We start from the raw sequence: 20,775 nt of genomic DNA, 5'->3' as shown, positions 1-20,775 counted from the left end.
AAACCATTTCAATAATGATCTTTTTGTTGAGCCAATGTATATTAAGCCCCTATCAAAGTTTTTTTTAATGGGAATTTCATACATTTCACGAACTCCTGGAATGTACGCCGATCTCCAAGTAGCTATACCTTATTTAAATAATGCAGTTCCCATTTGCCTCTCTAAAGATCTCAAGGGTTTCGAAAGTCCTAAAGTGATCAATTCCAAAAGTAGGATGTATGATTTCAGCCTTATCTAACTCTGTCTCCATTGCTGTTTCACTGGCAAACATGGCCAATGTAGTGACTAGCTTATATGTTTCTATGGTATATTTATGTTCTCTTAGTATATTAATTAGTGATGCATTTGTTGAACATCAGTTATCAAAATGTTCTGATTCAGTTGTTAACCTGAAGAAGGCTTATCAAGTGAGCTAAAATGTTTGTTTAAAACATATTACTGGAAAGTAAAAATGTTGATGTATCAGTTGAAGTTTTTCCAGTTTTTGGTTTATACTTTGGTTTACTTTTACTGTTCAATTTTAATTTATCTTAATTTTAGTTCTTTTTATTTTTATAGTCTTGTATTCATTTCAGTATGTTATCAGCTCCTTTACATTAATTCTATTTAAAGCACATTTATTTCATTTATTTAAAAATTGTTTTTCAGTCTGCAAGTTTCAGCATATGCAAATATTTTTAAAGATAATTATGCTTTCTTTGATTGATCTTTACCTACTTTATTTATGAATTTTGTGATTTTGTATATTTAAAATGTAACTGGAATAATACACATTTTTATTCTTAAAGCTATTGTACATATCAGCTAAATAGTAACTAATGTTCTCACAAATGAATAAATTTAATAAGGTATAAAAAGTACTTACAAGTGATACCATGTAAATCTTTTATATTCATAATTTTAACTTTAAAATGGCCACAGCCATCCATTTTGTCTGAGTTTTCAGTTATCCAAGAAAGCATAGGTTATGTCATTTTGTATAATCGGGGTTCTATCATAGCAATTTTTTGTTAAAAATATCATAAAGATACATAAAAATACGATTTAATAAGTAGTTTGTAGAAATATTTTCTTTTAATTTTTTAATCTCTGAAATTATATCAATGCAGCCTGTTTACATTCATTATTTTGATGGAAAATTTTCATTAATAATACTTCATACATTAATAACAAAGTAATCAAATATTTAAGATTATAGTTTGTTACAGAAATAAAATAATCCAGCACACGAGTATTTGAAAAAGTCATGCAAATGAAACATTTCTACAAATTATTAATATTTGTTACAATTTGAGATTACCTGTTATGCAAAAAGAATTCTAAGAGCATTTTTGACATATTTGTTTATGTACAAGTTATAATTATTTATTTGTGCATATACAGTATATTTAAATAATTTTAATATGTTTTGACAAAAATTACTCATTTTAATGTTTCTAAAACAATAACAGATAAAGCCAAAATCTTATAATATTCCAACATTTAAATTTACAGATTTTCAATTTAAAGAATGATTGAAATATGGATACGACTTACATTATTGTAATTACAACCACGTAGTTTATCATTACCGTAATTTAAATTATTTATTAGTTTTTGTTTTTAGTTTTTAAACTGTTTACTACGATAATGCCAATATCTTATAACTGTGTTATTTTAGGAATGTTAGTTGAATATCTGTGAAATGGTGTTAGAATATTGTTTGATTTTAAATAATATTTTTTCACTCAAAAAATAATTTTCTCTGAGATAGTAAGCATTAAGTTATTTAAATAAGCTGTAATAAAGCATTATTGGTTTCTGTTCAATATTACAAATTTATTTGAATACGATATCGTATTTTACTTTTGACAATTGTCAATATCAGCCATATTAAATTAGTATTTATTAGTATTTAATTGATTTGTTTCACAATAAATTAAATCAAATATAAATTTGTATCATACAAATCAGTTAAAGTCATAGATATTATATTATGTATTTATTAAAAATTTGATTTCTTACAAATTGTAAAAATAAGCATAATTCTTGGGGGAAAAATACTTTTGTTGTTTTAGTAAATTTTTATGTGAACATCCATACATTGTTTTTCAAATAGAATTAATTAGTAAATTAATAAAACATGACATTAAAAAGAAATATGAAATCTACATTTCAAAAGTAAATTATATTGGTAAACTGATTGATGAAAGAAAAATATTTTTGCTAATCATTAAAATGAAAATTATTAAACATCGAGTAGAACATTCTATTTGCTATTACAATAATAAAATTAATGATACAAATAAACATCACACTAAACCCGATAACATTAAGCTAATACATCACCATGGCCGACCGAGTGCCTCGAGTGGATGTTTCTGGCCGTGGGCACGGAGGTGTCCCCAGTCGGCGCCGTAATAGCCGTCGATGGTTGTCTTTGGCTTATATATGGCCGGAAGAGGAGATCGGACCGAAGGTCCGGGTAGCGTAACTGGCAATGCGACCGCACGGTAAGTGGGAGTTGCGGGTTCGAGTCCCGCTTCGGGCCGATTCTTTTCTTCCGGTTTAATCTAAATTATTTAAATTATTATAATTATTAATTTTAATAAGAGATAGTGCCTAACACCTACCTCAAGTGCCAAATTTATTTCTAATCTTTAATCGTATATATCCAAAAGTTAACCCGATTATTTACGGCAGTTGGTGATGTATAAGATTAATGATTAATTTTATTTAAAACTTTTAAAAGTAAAATGTAAAAAAGTGATTAACAGAAATTACTGAAGAAATGGTGGAACATACAATGACTATACAATATTAAACATTTATATATAATAAATTATTTGTTTAAACTTAATTACAATTAATTCCAAAATGTATAGAAATAATACTTTTAATCATTATAGTCAGTGTTTCAAATTTATTAGGAATTTTATTGAAAACATTTTTTTATTTAAGAATTATATATAATTTTCTTTTATATTTTCAATTAAAAAATTTAAAAGTTTGTTCTTATAATTATGATTGTTGTTTTTAGATCACAATCTCATGATCAAAAAAAGAAGAAAAAGAAAAGAAGAAAAACAGGAAAAGAAAAACATAAACACAGAAGAAGGTAATTCATTTTAAATTGTTGAGAAATTAAAATATTGTGCTATGCATTAATATTCTGGGCAAATCAAATGTGAAAGAAATTGTAATGATTAAAATTTAATTATAGATTTTGTTTAAATAAATATTTCTTAATAGTATTTTAGTCTAACAATATTTCTTGTATGGATATGAGAGAATTTTGTGATTGTAATGTTCCAAGATGTTGTCTTGAAACATTATAATATGAAAATTAATGCTATAACATAAGTGAAAATATGATTTTTAAGTCTTCAGCTGCTAAAATTTAAAAGTAATTAAACTGGAAAATTTATTAATGATCATACTTTTTATAAGATCAATTTATTAGATAACAAATGAAAGTAATGTGCATTTAGAACAGCTATTTAAAGAAAAAGGAGAGGGATAAAGTGATTACATTGAATGACTTATTAAAATAGAATTAAATATAGGTATCCCTTGTATAACACTACAGTTGCATTCTGAAAAAGTGCCGTGTTATGCGAATCTGTGCTATACGAAACAAACGACTAATCCAAAATCTGAAGTTAGGTTCCAAATGTTAGCAAAAGTATACTATTGTTTTCTGTCACTAACAGAAATATATTTATTAAAGCAATCAATAATTAATTTTAATTGATAATTAATTAACAATCGCAATTAAAAGTATCTTATTACACATTAATATTAATTTTAGTCAAATGAGAACGTTTTCTTTTTACAAAGTATCATCATCATCTGATCTTTCTTGTCAATCTTGATCAGAAATATCAGCAACATCTTCATTTTTTTATTTTTATCATAATTTTTTATGGATGACAAAATAAAAACAAAAATATGTTATTACTCAAAAATTTGTTCTAGAGGGTCACATTTGTTCAGTTGAGTACAGAGCAATTTTTTTTCCAGAATTTGTGTTGGAATACTGAAGTGTTTGAGTTGAGAACAGTTTGCAATACTGCTGTATTTCATTCATCATTTTTACAAATAATTACTGTGTGTCTCAGCAGATAAGATGATAGTTGAATCATAAAAAAAGGTCCCCAAAATCTGGGGTCGTCTTATAGGACAGATACAAAAAAAATTAGATTGAAATTTATATAAATTAAAACCATTATAAAAATGGACAAACCGTAAACGGACTAGTAGAGAGTAGGGTATGTGCACAAAATAGAATATTCCATATGATGTTTTTATGAATAGTCAAGGTCATTACCCGAATGCTGAATCAGTGCAAACATTTGCAACAATAGCAAGGCAGAAAATAAAGTTTGTTCATTCGAAAAATTACGAATATGACATAATTCCGTATACGCTATACAGTATTATTATTCAGATGATGATCGTCGATCTAAACTAACTTTATAGGTCGTTGATAGTTTGGGGGTCGTCTTATAGGACAGCTATATGCTAAAACTATAAAACTTTGATGAAAATTTATACCTCGTCTTATCTGCCGAGATATACGGTACTTACCTACGGTTAAAAAAGTTTAACAACACATGCCTAAAAATGTTTAAATAAACTTTACTAAATGCGATGATTAATCTATGATGGGAGTCCAATATTAAAGGTATAGGCCAAAATTACACTGACATTTATAATTAAGGAAAATATTTAATACATTCCACAAAAACTACATAGTTTGTTTATTTCTCGACATAATCGCCTTAAACGTTGAGATATTTATCCCAGTGTGACATTAATTTGAACATCCCTTCACAGTACTGTTGTTTCTCAAGTTGCTTGAAGTAGTCCAGAACAGTGTCTTCCAATTCCTTCAGATCTGCAAAGCATTTCTCCACAAAAATTGGTTTAAAGGTCTGAATTAATGAAAATCTGACAGGGGCTAAATCTGGACTATACTCCACATGTCAAATCAAACCAAACTGTGGTTGGCACAGCAAAATTGGAAGGTCCTGCAACATCCTACATTAAAATCTGTGGCCAAATTTGAGACAACACGTATGCTTACTTGAATAAAAAAAAATATTGAAAAATGGAGTTTTCACTTAAAAATTTCACAATTTTTAAAGTGAATACTGAGGAAAATCAAGGTACAGTCGAAAACATTAGTTTTCCATTAAAGTGTTATTACTGGGACCCTTTTCGGCCAATATTACTGCCCCTTGTTTACGTTTATTTTGTAAAATGGCCAAGGGCATTATAGGTCAGTCAGGCAATATTTATTTAAAAATTCACCAAAAATCAAGTTATTATATTGGTATGAAAAAAATCACATACATTTATTAATATCTTTTGTTTTAAATATGATATTTTTCAATAATTTTTATTAGAGAAATTTATGGAAAAAAAAAAAAATTATAACTGACATTCAAACTTAAGAATTTGTTACTTTTTGTCAAAATTAACATTGTCTGGTTACTTCATTCTTATTGGCACTGAGCCAGAACAATGTAGCATATTGTTTTGTACAATTCGATATAACACTTATGCATGTATGTTTATTCGTTGTGAAATTATCACGCATTATATCATACAAAACTTTATTCTGCTATCAACTAATATAATGAACTAATATACTTTATTTACTTCATATCGAATGAGATTATATACTCTTGTAATAAACATATGATTACCAGTAGCAATAGATGTAACATTTTCTGATATATTCAATTAAAATATAAATTAAAAATTAAAAAAATATATAAAATATCAGAACTAAAGGGTTACAACTTGAATATTTATAACACATTGATGTATTATAGCTGAATAAACTTATTATAGTAATATTATTGCATATTTTTCACCTTAATTGTCGATATTACAACCTTCCTCTTAGGTTTGGTTGCTTCCATACACTTCTTCGATGCATGATTAATAAGTAAAGGTTACATTTAGTCAAACAGAAAGTTTTTGTATATTTTTAACAGCTGTTATTACTTAACATAGATGTGTAATTTCATTATAACAGTTATGCGATTTAACATGTTATTGCATATATGAGATCACATTCTTTGTTTACAAGGTTATTTCTAACTTATTAATTTACGTTTTGTTTACATAAAATTAAGTTTTAATGTCTTCAGATCAAAATCCTATCAGGCATATGCTTTATGGGTTTCAGAGAGGATATAACATTGTACAAACAATAAAAGAAATTTGTAATACGTACGAGGAAACTTTGAATGCAGTTTAGAAAGTTCTGTTTCAGAAATTTGAACTAAAGGATGAAAATAGTATAGGAGTGCCCAAAAGCTGTCAAGAAAGAAAAATTAAAATTACAGGAAGAAGTTGTTAAAAATCAATGAATAACACACAATATATATAATCAAATATACCAAAAATAAAGCAAAAAAAAAAAAAAAAATTGAAAACATGAGAACATAATGAGAGCGAGAGATGATTTTGGCACACAACAAATTGCATCTACTCTTTTAGTGCGTTATTTCATTAGCACACAGTTCAAACTTTGAAGCACTGTTTGAACTCTGGGGCATATTTTTGTTGAAATTCAGGTTCAAACTTCAAAGCATTTGAAATACTGTACTACTGTATAGGAAAAATTTAGCTTATGACTTTAAATAATATAAAGTAACTATCACTTTAATTATTAATTTATTGGTTAATGTTGTGCTAATTGGAAATGGTGTTTTAACAGAGAATCTATGTGTTTTTCAGTTTATCATCTGAAGGATTAGTACGGAGGAAACATAAAGACCATTCACCTTCTACTGATTCCAATTCCAATGGTTCATCTGCTAGTGAAAGTGATACTGCTTCTAATGATGAGAACAGTAACCAAAGTTCAAATGATTCTTTTTCTGGAAACAAAAGGTAATTTTTTAATTATAAAACATTTAGTTATTTTATTATTGTGTCATAGTGATGATATGAAACATCTACTTAAAACTGGATAAACTTGATAAAAGCAGGGACCAAAACCAGCCTGACAATGCCCGTTTTACATGGGTGTAAATGTTCGCTTTGTTACTCTTTATGCTGGTTTTTTGTTTTGGTCACCGCTTTTATCATAATGATGATATATAGCATTTTTCTGTTTCCTTTTTATTTTGCATCACTTTAGTATTTGTAAAACATTTTATTAATGCTAAAGTTTTTCTGTGAATGTAATAAGAAGTTCAATGAGATTTTAAGAATTTAAATCTTAAAATAAAATTATTAAAGGGAAAAAAGATAGAGAGAGCGAGAGAGAGAGAGAGAATATTAATGAGAGAGATAGTAAACTCCATCCAATTAACAAAGCAATAATACAAATACATCTCACTAACTTTGTATAGCTTTGCAGGTAAAAACTCAGAACGTATCACTAACATTTTTGACCCACTTTTTAGAGTCGTCTTCAGGTTCTCTATTAGCTTTCATCCTTGTTAGGGTCAGGACAAGCTTTCTATATAATTTAGCCGGTTTGGCCATTTCAATCAACTCCATCCAATGAACAAAGCAATAATACAAATATGTCTCACTAATCTTTGCAGGTAAAAACTCAAAATATATAGAAAGCTTGTCCTGACCCTAACAAGGGTGAAAGCTAATAGAGCACATGGAGAAGACCCTAAAAAGTGGGTCAAAAATGTTAGTGATACGTTCTGAGTTTTTACCTGCAAAGCTATACAAGGTTAGTGAGACGTATTTGAGAGATAGTAAGTCTTCTATCTTTCTCATTCTAATTGTGATATTTTATTATATTGAGATCATCTGAGGATGGGCATTGAAAATATCAAAAACATTAGTGTGTTTACTATTAAAACATTTTTTGCTGGTAAATTAAGTTGTTGATATATTTTGGTTTAGTATTTAATTCTTTATTTTTAATATCTTTTTCTTGCTATTTTTTCTTTCCTAAGTAGTCACCTCCATGCTATTGGTAATGTGTCAGCATTTCTACTGTTGATTACTTTTTTCCAAAATCATTTATTTTATTCTGGAGCTCATTTATTTGAGTAGTATAATTTTGATCTTTTTGCTATGGAAAATGCACTTTATAGTAGTTAGTGCAGATATTTATGGCAGTGTTTCTGAGTCAGGAATTCCTAGAAAATTTTAAAATTTTTCTTGTTTTGAGTCTTGGAAAAAGCTGCTTGAGACACAAGACTTTCTAAAAAATTGAATTAATTTACATATATTAAATAGAAAAATATCAAATTTATTATAATTTTTAGTTTCACTAAAATGAATATTACATCTTAGAATTTGATTAACATTTTATTACAAATTACTGAACCTCTTCAATGACTGTAGTTAACATAATGTTATTCATTATTTTATTCATCACTTTATATTTCTTGAAATATAGTATGCGCATACCACAGAATATTTTCCTGGATAACATTTTTCCAGTGGAATGTCATTTGGTTTTTAATATCCGAGCAACGTGTGTGTTTGTGTATTTTGATAATTTTTTTTTTGTGTGAATGTTTATGTAGAAGGAGATTTTTCTTACAAAAATACAGCAGTTTTAACAAAATAATATGTGGAAAAAGTCTTCAGTTACTTTGAAAAAATTGTTGGTAGGACATCAAAATCCCATATAAACATTTTTGAAAAATGGGGTTGATTGTTGTAACAAACAAGATTTGCATCTTTGATATTGCTGGTGCTGGAAAAGTCTTACTAATATCCCTTATGTCGGAAATTCTAAATGTGCTTTTGTGACATTATTAACAGTAGCAAGGGGAATCTGACTTCCTTTTGTTCTTAATTATTTATTTTTGTATAATCATGTTTGTCAGCATTTTCTGAACTAAAAGCATATATTGAAAATATAACTCATTTATCTTTACCTTCAGCTAAAATTTTTTCATGTAATCAAAACATTCTTCACCTCTTAAATGCATCTTTAATGTTTTCTAGATGGAACACTTCTTAAAAGATTATCATCATCATAATGGAAGCTATTTCAGATTTCCAAACAAAGAACATTCTTTAAATTTTCAAAAAAATAAATCTTGTGACTGTCTCCCTGGAGAAAGCAAAATTCTTTGAAAAAATAATTATTTCAAACATATGCCTTCTGCAAAATTTTTAAAATAATCATTCCTTAAAGAATGTTGTACATTTGGAAATATGAAATAGTGTTCTTAAAAGATCGTCATTTTTGAAAGGAAGTGTTTCATCTAGAAAACACTGAAGATGTGTTTAAGAAATCAAAAATGTTTTGGTTATATGGAAAATTTTATCTAAAGCTAAATGTTAGTGAATTATATTTTCAATTATGTTTATTTTAGGAATTTTATTTAGTTAGGACAACTATTTCTTATTCCCAACTAGAAAAAAAAAAAGTTAACCAATCTTATCATTCAGCATATCATGCTCGATGCATGTCTCATGATGGCATTTTTAGAAGTAAGAGTAAAAGATAAAAAAAAACAATGTTTGAAACAATAAAAAAAAATAGCCATCTATTTCATTCTCTGATAAAATAATTGTTCCAGCATTTTCAAAATTAGAGTTGTTGTCAGGTGGGAACATATAAATCATAAGACCATCAGCATATGTAAGTGAGATAAGCAGCAGTTGTAACATCATAAAAAGACAATTGTGAGATGGTAATGTTGAGGAGAGGATTGCTAGCACTGCTAGAACAATAAACTGGAGGTTGCTTTAGGTGTATTGATTTAAGTATTGCTTTGGAATATATATCATATTTTTGCATATATAAGAGCATGCTCTTATAGATGGAGCAAAATTGGCTCTATAATTTGCATAGTAGTGAAAAATGCACACTATATTTAAAAATATTTGTCAAAAGAGTATTTTTGTTTTATTTTGGCTTTTTATTTTTAATGATGGTTACTGCAGAGATGTCAGTGAATAGTTTCTTCATAATTATATTTACATTAACACAAAAGTACAATGCAGAAACAAGCTGGTATTATATGGTACATGAGTATGCTCTTATATGCAAAGTATGTTCTTATATGTAAAGCAAGACATTTGTTTCAAAACTATGAAAACAAGCAATTTTGATGTATAAGAGCATGTTTTTATATGCATAGAAATATACTATGTATTTTTACTAATTGATATTTTGTATTTTTGAATTATCTTAACCATTGAATTTTTGCATTATTAATACATCTATTAAATTCATTTCTAGCCATTGTTGTTTGTATTTATTAGTATTATACCAGGATTTTTGTATATTGAATAATCTGTTGATTTTCTTCATTGTTGTTAATTATTATTCATGTGTACATAGTATTTTTTCTAACTGTAGTTTCTTTTTGGTTTGCACAGAGATGTCAGATCTGTCCTCTTGTGGACTCTGGTAAAGTTTGGTCAAGCGGTTAGATTTTTGCAAAAAGATCAAACTTTACACAGTAAGTGTAAAGTTTGATCACTTCTAAAATTTACAGAAGTATCAGAGAAATTTGATAAAATATATAACAATGTATTACTTGTTTTCTGTTGTAAATTTTTATTTACATTTTCTTCTAACAAATCTATTGTGGCATATTATTTACAGTGCTTTATTATAAATGTAAAATTTATGTGTAAGGTAAACAAACTGTGTGTGATACTGTACATAAAATAGCTGTTAACAATTAGATTAACAGATGTTTCAGTCTATTCCAATAGGCTATCATCAGGTTTTTAAACCCTGAATAAAAACTCCTGAATTATGCCCCCTACAATCATATTTGGCTTTTGTGTTATACTTTCATAGTTTTTATTTTATAGATGATAAACTTTGATGGAATCTGCACATAAACTGTCTCACTTCAGTGTTGGCCAAATTTACAGGAATAATGAAAAAGATACAGCCATTTTAAAATTTTTATTTTTATTAAACATCTGTACCATACTTTTATTGAAGCAAAACTTAAGTACAGAATATCAATCTGGGATTCCCATTCATATTATAATTTAAATAAGTTGAAAGTAGAACAAAACTGTTTTATCACATCAGTTCATAGTTTCTACTATAATGATTCCACGTGTTCCTATTATATTCAAGATAAAATAGATGAAATGTAGACTTTATATAAAAACAACTACCCTTGGACTACTTAAGTTACTAAATTTGTAAATTAGTCAGTTTTTCTCAACTGTTTTGGTGATATATCACTATTTCTCACTTTTTCTGTTCTTATGGGTAACAACATTTTTGTGATTCCAAACTGTCACGTTCCTTCATTAATTAATGTTTAAATACTTAAATTACGACACCCATAATGTCTTTCTCTTGTTGCATGTTGAAAACTTTGTTATTACATGACTTTTGAGGTCTTAAAAATGTTAGTTATATAATATCATAAATTTGAGAGTGCACAGCCTAATGTTGATAAAATATTTTTGCACTACAGTATTTTAATTCCTTTCGAGCTCCTCACAATTAACCTTCACTTCTTCAATTTGAGGGCAGGTGTTAAGAAACCAGCCTAAAAATAAAGATCAAGTGCAAAAAATGAAAAATAAACATAAATAGTGTGGTTTTAAATTATCGTTTTTCAATTTTTTTAATAATTTTGATAGTGTGACAAAATTACCAATTAAATTTTTTTTCAAGTTTGTTAATATTTTATAAAATTTGGAAAGTTTATTAAAGGGCAATTTAATAAATTCATAACTTTGTAACAGATTATGGGATTTATTGATGAATAATAAATAAAATAATTGTATTTTATTTTTCCAGCTTGTTATGTATATAACATGGGGGGAATTGTGTGTGTTGGTATCTATTTTGTTTAATATCCCAGAATAGAGTAATGATTAAGAAACAAAATTTAGTGTGGGAGCTTGTGTATAAAGGACATTGATGCTATTAAATTATAGTGGTTATAGATTGAGGAATGGAAAGATGGAAAGATAGAAAGGGGTCATGTGTCATAACTTGACTGGAGTCTGACTTCATGAAGATTTTACTCGTTATTAGCATTTATAATTTTATATAAAAATTGTCTCTACCCTCAAAATTAAACTATTTACAGTTTTGTAATTATTAATAATATAAGGTTTCGTTTTTTAAAACAAAATCTCGTAATGGATGATGCTGCAAACTTATTTTAAATTTGTTCTATTACGTCGTCATGTTTTTGTTTCTGGATTTTTTGTTTAATGAAGTGTCTTGTTTTAAGTTTTAATAATTCTGCAACTCAGAAAGCTTTTTTTAATTAATAATTTTAATCAATTAAAAATTTTAATTTGCAAAATTTAAGAAGATAACTAGAAAGAATGGTAAATATACGGGTGATTTTTTCTCTCAATTTCTTTAAAAGAGAGATATGCCGTATATCTCCTAATAGACACCGCCTGCATTTAGTTACCGAACTGGCTGACCAACTTGGCACTTATTACCTACGGTTATATTCTACAAAAAATAAAGAAACCTAGTAAAGAACAGATCAAAATATACAGATATAGCAAAGGATAATTGATGACCCCTTTTGCTAAGTTTGGTCAATTGAGTTGGATACAATGCACTCAAAAATGAAACTGGAAATTTCTGAGTTTTGGTTTTGCTAGAGATTGGTGTCTATTTGAGTCTTTGCTGTAAGGCTACATTAATGCAATTGCAAGAAGGAAAAACATGCAAAAACAAACTTTTCAGACCAGAATTCACAGTTGTGACACCATTTATGCAGAAGTGAGAAATGAATTTCTCACCAAACACAAGAAATGCATACAAACGTCTAAACCCTGTGTGAGCATTAATTCTAAATTATCACTGTGGCAAACAGCACCAATAGGTGGAAGATCAATTTGTGGTATTTTCTGGTCATAATTATAAACTATTATTGCTTTACTTGTAATTACTATTAGTTAATAATGAAAGTAAGTTATTGTCCTTTAAACAAAAGAAAGCATTCTCAAACTAAATTATATTGTCAAATGAAACAAAACCCATAAACAAAAATAACATTTGGAATCGACTCCTCACAAATAATGTATATCATCATGGCCAACTAATTTTATTTCAGTCACTATTTAGTCACTTTTTCCTTGCTGGGAGTTACTATTCTCACTTATTTTGAAATCATGTTTTGTTCTGAGGCCTGTAAGTATCGTAGACTGAAAAACCACAGTTCTAAAATGAAAAATAATTATTTGTTGCCATCGATTAAACTAACAGTAGACCAAACAGCTCCATTGTTTCTGTTGATAAGGTTTTGGAATAGTTTGCACAACAAAGTGAATGAGTTAAGCAATTATAAACTTTTTAAAAGAAGCTTTTTTACATTGTTTTCCTCCTTTTTTGTATTTTTTAGTTGTCTTATATTTGTGTTCTTTGTACTGTTTTTTTTGTTATTAAACACTTTGAAAAAGGCCAACAGGCCAAAGTGTATTTACATAACTGAAATAAGATGTTTTTTTTTTTTTAATTTCATTTTTATTTGTATTTTATTAACTGTATATATTTCTTAAGTTTTTGATCTATTGTTAATCTTATATTTTTCATAATTTATTTAATTCATTTAACTTTAAATTTGTATTTAGAATACTTTAAAAGTTAAAATTTTAACAGAATGTTCTTTTTGTGGAACATTTTCTAAAAACACACTGTAACAACCTTTAAAGTCCAGTAACAAAAATTTTTTAATAAAATACTTTTGAGAAATACCTTGAGGAGATTTACAGATCTCTCATGCATCAGTACATCATTGACACAGACTGTGAACCAGTTAACGGTGGTTATGTAAACAAGTTACAGGCTCCGGGTCACACGGTTTATACATACATCCCTGGCCAAAAAGATGAAATTAAACAGGACAGTTGTTGCCCCCACCAGACACACCTGAAGTATTTGCTTTCATAAAAACAGATAAACTGTCGCCTTCCCTTAGACCAGGGGTGTCCAACCTTTTTGTTTCTCTGGGCCACATTGAAAGAAGTCATGGAGTTTTGGGCCACAAGTATCTTGTATATACTTGTGGCCCAATCCTTAAATATACAACTATATGTAAGGATTAACATGTCTAGATTATAGTAATAAGTATTAAAACTTTATCAGGAAAAAGGATATTTAAAAAAATTACTTCTACAGACACTTTCAATTTTTACTTAGAAATAGATAAATTCATTTATTATAAAGAAGACAAACAAAAATTTGTTTAAAAAACACAAATATTTGTTTTATTTCAGTCTCTAATTAATAAAAACAACGAAACACCATTTTAAAGTGCATTTTTATTTGACTAATATATTTATAAATAATATGTAGCCCAAAAAGTAGCCAACGCACCAAATGATATATTTTACACCAAACTAAAAATATGGGTAGCCAAATTTTGCACAAAGTAACCAAATCTTGCAACGCTGGAAGGAATACTAAATAAAGCTGGAGTTGGAACTCAAAGGATTATAGACTCAAATGCAAAGACAAAAGATAAAGAAGTGAGGAAGGTTGGAAAATTAAGGATCAATATTTGCATAACAGAAGGTCTGTTTAACTATTCTCACTACTTTTAATCTTTTGGCCTTTCTCTCCATTCCCCAAATTTGGGTCTATAATTCTTTGAGCCACAACTCCAGCTTTATTTAGTATTCCTTCCTCATTCACACATTTTCAAGTATTTGAAAACATTTCCTTCCCACTCAAAAATAAAATATGCATAAAGGTTTACGGCTTTGTGAAACTTCTTTTTCAGTTTATGCCATTGAAATGAATAAATAAAAATAAAATTTAAAAATTTTTCGGTTTTGTTTACACGTACATTGGGCCGCATTGGAACTTGTCTTGGGCCGCGGGTTGGACACCCCTGCCTTAGACTCGAGTTGGAGACCTAGCTTTATCCACAACTACTAGAAAATGCTGTACACAACATTACACCAGAGCATTTGAAAGGTTATACATTAACTATCAAGAATGCCACTGATCTGATAGATATCTTACAGCAGGTAGAGTTAATGGATAAGGCACATATTACGATATTTGATTTTGTTTCCTTATACCCCTCGGTAAAGCTGCAACAAACAGACATCAAACGAAACCCGATATCCTAAGCAAATACACCAACTGCCTTAAGTGATCAGGCTAAATTTTGGATAAATGATTATAGATTAGAAATAAATTTGGCACTAGAGTTAGGCATTAGGCACCATCTCTTATTAAATAAAATTAATAATTATAATATTTAATTAATTAATTTAGATTAAACTGGAAGAAAAGAATCGGCCCAAAGCGGGACTTGAACCCGCAATTCCTGCTTATCATGCAGATGTGTTGCCAGTTACTCTACCCGGACCTTCAGTTCGATCTCCTCTTCCAGCATATATAAGACTTAAGATATAACTGTCCACAGTTATTATGGCGTTAACCTTTTTTTTATTAAAGAATTTTTATTACTAGACTTTAAAGATTGTTTACAGTGCATTTGTGATTCATTCCAGTATTAAGAAGGTAATTTTAATTTCCTAAAAACAGATTTAAAAACTGATGATAGCATATAGGAGTAAGCTGAAAACGTTTGTTAATAAAAAATTCTCTCAACAAATGCACGAGTGTTGTAGTAAGTTTGTAATAAGTAATTGTTCTGAGAAAAAGAATTTTCTTTATAATTTGAATTTTTTATTAAAATTGTTTAATTGTTAATCATTTTCTTGATAGATCCTTTAGTGATAAACAAAAATTTAACTGTAGAGAACAGATCATACAATGAACACAACAATAATTGATTATTCCAACTTTATTATACAAGTAAATGCATTTCATTGTATAATAAAGTTTAAATGCCCAATTACTGGTTTGTTCCTTGTATGATCTGTTCTCTTCAGCTAAATGTATGCTTATTACTATTATTAAAGTTTTTTCATCTAAATGTGACATGCATTACCAATGTAACATTAAAGATTGTGACTATGTATTATTGATACAACAACTGTAGTTTGTCTATGGTGTTTATATCTATATTGTAAATGAAATTTTTAAAGAACTTTATAAAGTTAGGTAATGGTTATATGACGTATGTAACTTGTGACAATTTAAACATCTTTAAAGTCTGTTTTAGTGAGAGATTAAATATTGAAATATTTATGTTATTTTATCTATCTATATTTTTTTGTTTTTTTTTTAAATTAACAACATAATGTATGATTGCTTTTTTTAATTAATATTTTTATTGTTCAATTGATTTTCTATTTTGAACATTAATGTTTATTAAATGATATGAATTTATTATGTTTTTTACAAAAATTTACATGTGAAATAAATGTGAAATGGTAAGTTATTTTTAGGTACAATATTCTGATTTATTTTGCATTATTTAAAAGATAATACAACATTATGTTGTTATAGAAATTTTTTCTTTAAATCTACAAATGGTTAAATTTTAAATAATATCGTGAAAAGTTTGATGAACCCAAATACGGTACATTGTAATGTTATTTTTGACACGAAGTTTTATCAATATTCTTAGATTATGTGTTTTATAATGTGATTTACAGTGTTTTCTTTGAAAATATGTCATTGTTTTTAAATGTTTTTTATTATTAGGTATGATAAGACTGCAAAAAAGAAGAGCCATTTAAGAAAATCTTTAAAATCAAGTAAAAAATCACAACAAAGAGATTCTAGTGCAGATTCACATATAAGAAGATCAAGAAGAGACCAATGTGAATCTTTAAAGGTATGAGCAATATAAAACATTTTTTTCAGATATTAAATTCAGTACTAAGCTTTAATTTAAAAATGATCAATCATTTATTTTATAAATAACTTATTTATGTATAAACATAATTATATAATAAAACAGCCATTTAAATTTGATTTTTAAATGTTTACATATTGATGATTTTGTCTTAGTTTGCACACGGTAGATGGAATTTGTTCTGTCGAGTTAAAATTAAGTTATTCATATTCTGAAAAATATCCTTATAAAAATGTAAATAATTATATTTCTTTTAATTTTAATCAAAGTTTTATGGCTGTTTTATAGTTTGAACAGATACAGTCAAGAACTAGTTTTAAGTTCAGTTAGCTCTCAAAAATCAAATATCTTCCAGACAGAATTTATATTGTAACAAAGTTATCAAACTTTTATACGATTGACTATTTTTGCATTTTCTGATTGCATAAAAATGGAAGATGAAATTATTAAAAATGATAAATCTGTTTAGTAAATCAATTTAAAAAGTTTGATATTTAAATAAAATATTAAATAAGATTTATATCAAAGTTCCCAATATGTTATCTTTTTGAAGATATAGATTTTTGATAGAAAACTGCATTAGATAGCTGTTTCTTAACAGCAGCCTATTTTTTTCTGGAATGCAATTATATGATTATAAAACAATTTATTTGTTGGCTCATGCAGTCTGGGTGAACAGATATATCAAAAGCAGGTGAGGTTTTCTTGTGTTTGTTTTTTTCCAAAAAATTATAAATTATCAGATATTGTTATATAAGAATAGTTATAATTAAATTTTAATGTCGAATAAAGGTATAAACTTTTTACAAACTGTAAAATAAATGGTGAAATTATTAAAGAGAATATAAGAATATAATATAATAGAATCAGTATGACTTTATCTATAAATTATTTTGATAAATTAAATATAATAAATATGTGAAAGTAGAAATTGAAAAATATCGATTTAAAATGATCTACTTGTATTGCTGACATAAAATATTTAATTGGGTAAAAAGATTGCAATTTTTTTACCAGTTTGAATGGTTTTTAGTAAGTTACATGGGTCATATATTAGCTGCAATTAAAGATTTTTGACATTCAATGTTTCTCTCAGGCTGAATGTTTTAAAAATGACAATTATAAACTGATTTCAAAAGCATTCTTTATTCAAATCAATTTTATATTTACGTTTAATTTCAGCTAATCGAAGACTTTTATAATTTGTTCGGCTTTATTTTATTTTTTTCTTGTTTATAAAGTATGCAGTTGATAAGTAATAAGATTATTTCAGTAAGAACTTCAAATTCTAACTAATCATTTAGGGTAAGATGAAATATTAGAAAAAAATAATGTTAATTTAATTTTAATAATTCTATTTTAACTATTTATCATCTTATACTGGGTGATTGAATAAAGTTTACTGCCAAGTAAGTTTGAAAATGCTATAAGCTGGCCATATTTTTTTACTAATCTGATACATAATGTGATAAATGCTTAAATCTTGAACATTTAATTTACTATGAAATCTGTAACATTCGAAACTTTGTTGGTAATGCCAAGTTTGGAGGTGATAGTCTTTACTCTTGCAAGTAAGCTTTTCATTTGATTATCTTGTAATTATATCAGGGTTATTACAATCAATATTATTATTAATCTTCTTCTTGAAGTATTGAAACAGCACAATTTCAATTACAGTATCTGTGTTAATATCTTACCAAGACTAATTAGAAACATTGTACTCTTTACAACTCTTTGTCCCCAGGGTGGTGTCAAATTGTGGCCTTTGTTTATAGAAAGATAAGATGAGTGTTATTGATAGAGGAAAATGAAAAGTTTTTAAATGTGGCTTTTGCTTGTTATTCTAATGTAAATAAATAATATATATATTTATCCAAAGTGCTTACATATAATATATATATTTTTCAAAACATTTCTTAAGAATAAATTCTGAAAAGTATATAAATATCAAACAAAATACATTGCCTGTTAAATACACTTCTTGAATGTTTTTTTTAAATCAATAATATTATAATTTTGTTGTTATAAAAAATAAAAGCATTTTTTTTAATGGGGTGCAAATGTGTAATCTTGATCATCACATTATTAGACTGGAAAAGGTTAATTTTGAGGTTATTACCCTTTCAGATATATCTTGCTGCAGTGCCAATAACATAATTCTTGTTATTAATTTAAAAAAAAAATAATAATAATGAATGTGTTACCAACCATACAATGACTAGCAGCAAATTGTGTTGCTAGAATCTCCCTGCATTTGCTATGCCATGCAGTAAATAGAAATCATCTCTAGGATATTGTATTCAGTTATGAGATACACTTAAATTCAACCGTGTGTGGTTTAGATTTTGAGTAAGTGAAGTTGCTTAAATCAATCAGTATAATAAATTATAATGTTTCAAAATTGTCTGCTTTATTGGCTCATCCTACATGTCTCTATGAATAATAATTGTTCAAATTATAATAATTCATTCTAAATTCATTCAGATAACTTATCAAAACCATTCACATTTTTCCAGCAATGGGTTCAGTGAATGAATATGGTATATTCATTCATTGAACCCATTGCTGGAACCCATTAATGAATATACCATATTTATTTATTCATTAAACCTATTATCTGGAAAAGTTTGAATGGTTTTGATTTTACAATTAAAAAAAAAAATCCTAAATTTTAATTGTCTGAGTAAAATTTTAATTGAATGCTTTTAAATAACTGATTAAAATAATTTATAGATTTCTTATTTATATGCAGTTCATTATATTTATAATATAAAAATATTTGATATATCTTTAATTTCTTATAGAATAGATAATTGGTTAAATGGATCTATAAAGTTCAAAATATTAAAATTTAAATTATAACTATTCGATATATACCATGCATGAGTACTGATATCAGCAAATTTTAGATATAAATATATATTTTATTATAAGGTCTTTGTTAAATTTTGTACGCATGTAAATTAAGTATGCATGATAGTAATAAAATTTTTAAATTACCATGGTTTATATAATAAATTAGTAAACAATGTATGAAACTTAATAGAATATTATGGTATAGTATGAAGCACACTGTTCAAAAATATTAAAGTATTGTTAAAATCATTTTCATATATAATTCTTATATAGTTTTAACTCGAGTAAAAGTTGTTTAACTATTTCTGTAAGAAATGGGATATAAATTTCCAAACAAAAAACGTAAAATTTAATGTCTACTAATTTACAAATACCATCTAACATATTATCTTTAATTTACATTTCATTCACTAAAATTACTTCTTTTAATAAAAATTACATTTAACTATATTAGAACTTAATTTGCCACAGTGTTATAATCTTTATTTACTTAATAGAACAGCTTATATATATAAAATATTCAAAATAAAGTAAATAATATGCAATTAAAAATATTTACAATAATTTTTTTAAATGTATTATTATTTATTATATTAATTTTTCAAAATGTAGTCAGTCTCTTATATCTGACAACCAAAATTAATGTATTAAAAAATTATTTTTTATTTTAAGCAATCAATTTTGTGCTACTAGTACAGTGCAGCAATTAAATAAATGTAATATTGTAATGAACAATAAACACTCTTACTATATAACAGGTGGCCAAACCATGTCCTTATAAGAGCTGTATTCTGCCTATCAGAAACATATGAGAGCCATATCATCTATTTATATTATATATAATTAAAGTACTAAAGTTATTGCTGTTCTGTAGTAAATATTGCTGTTATTTTACTGGTACTTTATAACTGACTAGGTAAACAGTTTGACTTCTTTGACTTTATGAACGTATACTAAGCTTTTGGTTACCTGTTTGAGGTTAAGTTGTGAGTTACACTTACATTCTCTCTATATATTACGCTACATGACAGTCTGAAAACTTACAAAAATATTTGAGGCAGAGAATTAGCAAAGCCTCTTCTATATGGCTTACAGAATTGAGTTTGTTCTCAAAATTTGATTGACCAATTTTGATTAAACTTTGTCATTTTACATAATATGAAGCAAGGAAATTAAAAATGTAACAAAAATCCAGGGTCTGTGATTCTTTTCTGAGATACAAGAATTGCTAGCATGAGCACGCACAATTTTTTAT

At 26.9% G+C, this 20,775-nt stretch overlaps 1 protein-coding gene across 3 annotated transcripts in view; it reads left to right on the top strand.

The window, feature by feature from the left end:
- Nucleotides 1-20,775, top strand: part of LOC136982588 (serine/arginine repetitive matrix protein 2-like) — a 145,680-nt gene that overhangs the window by 83,744 nt on the left and 41,161 nt on the right. For all 3 annotated transcript variants that reach the window (XR_010881902.1, XM_067279121.1, XM_067279120.1), the window contains 3 exons: nt 3,020-3,097; nt 6,736-6,891; nt 16,511-16,643. Coding sequence is in view for 2 of the 3 variants with exons in the window: in XM_067279121.1 (XP_067135222.1) it covers nt 3,020-3,097; nt 6,736-6,891; nt 16,511-16,643 (367 nt within the window). In the remaining variant the exon portion in view is untranslated. The remainder of the gene's footprint in view (nt 1-3,019; nt 3,098-6,735; nt 6,892-16,510; nt 16,644-20,775) is intronic.

Source organism: Centruroides vittatus, unplaced genomic scaffold (genome assembly GCF_030686945.1).
Source record: "Centruroides vittatus isolate TY-2023 unplaced genomic scaffold, ASM3068694v2 contig_854, whole genome shotgun sequence".
Classification (NCBI taxonomy): domain Eukaryota; kingdom Metazoa; phylum Arthropoda; class Arachnida; order Scorpiones; family Buthidae; genus Centruroides; species Centruroides vittatus.
Note: the sequence above shows the minus strand (reverse complement) of the source record. Positions and strands in the feature narration are given on the sequence as shown.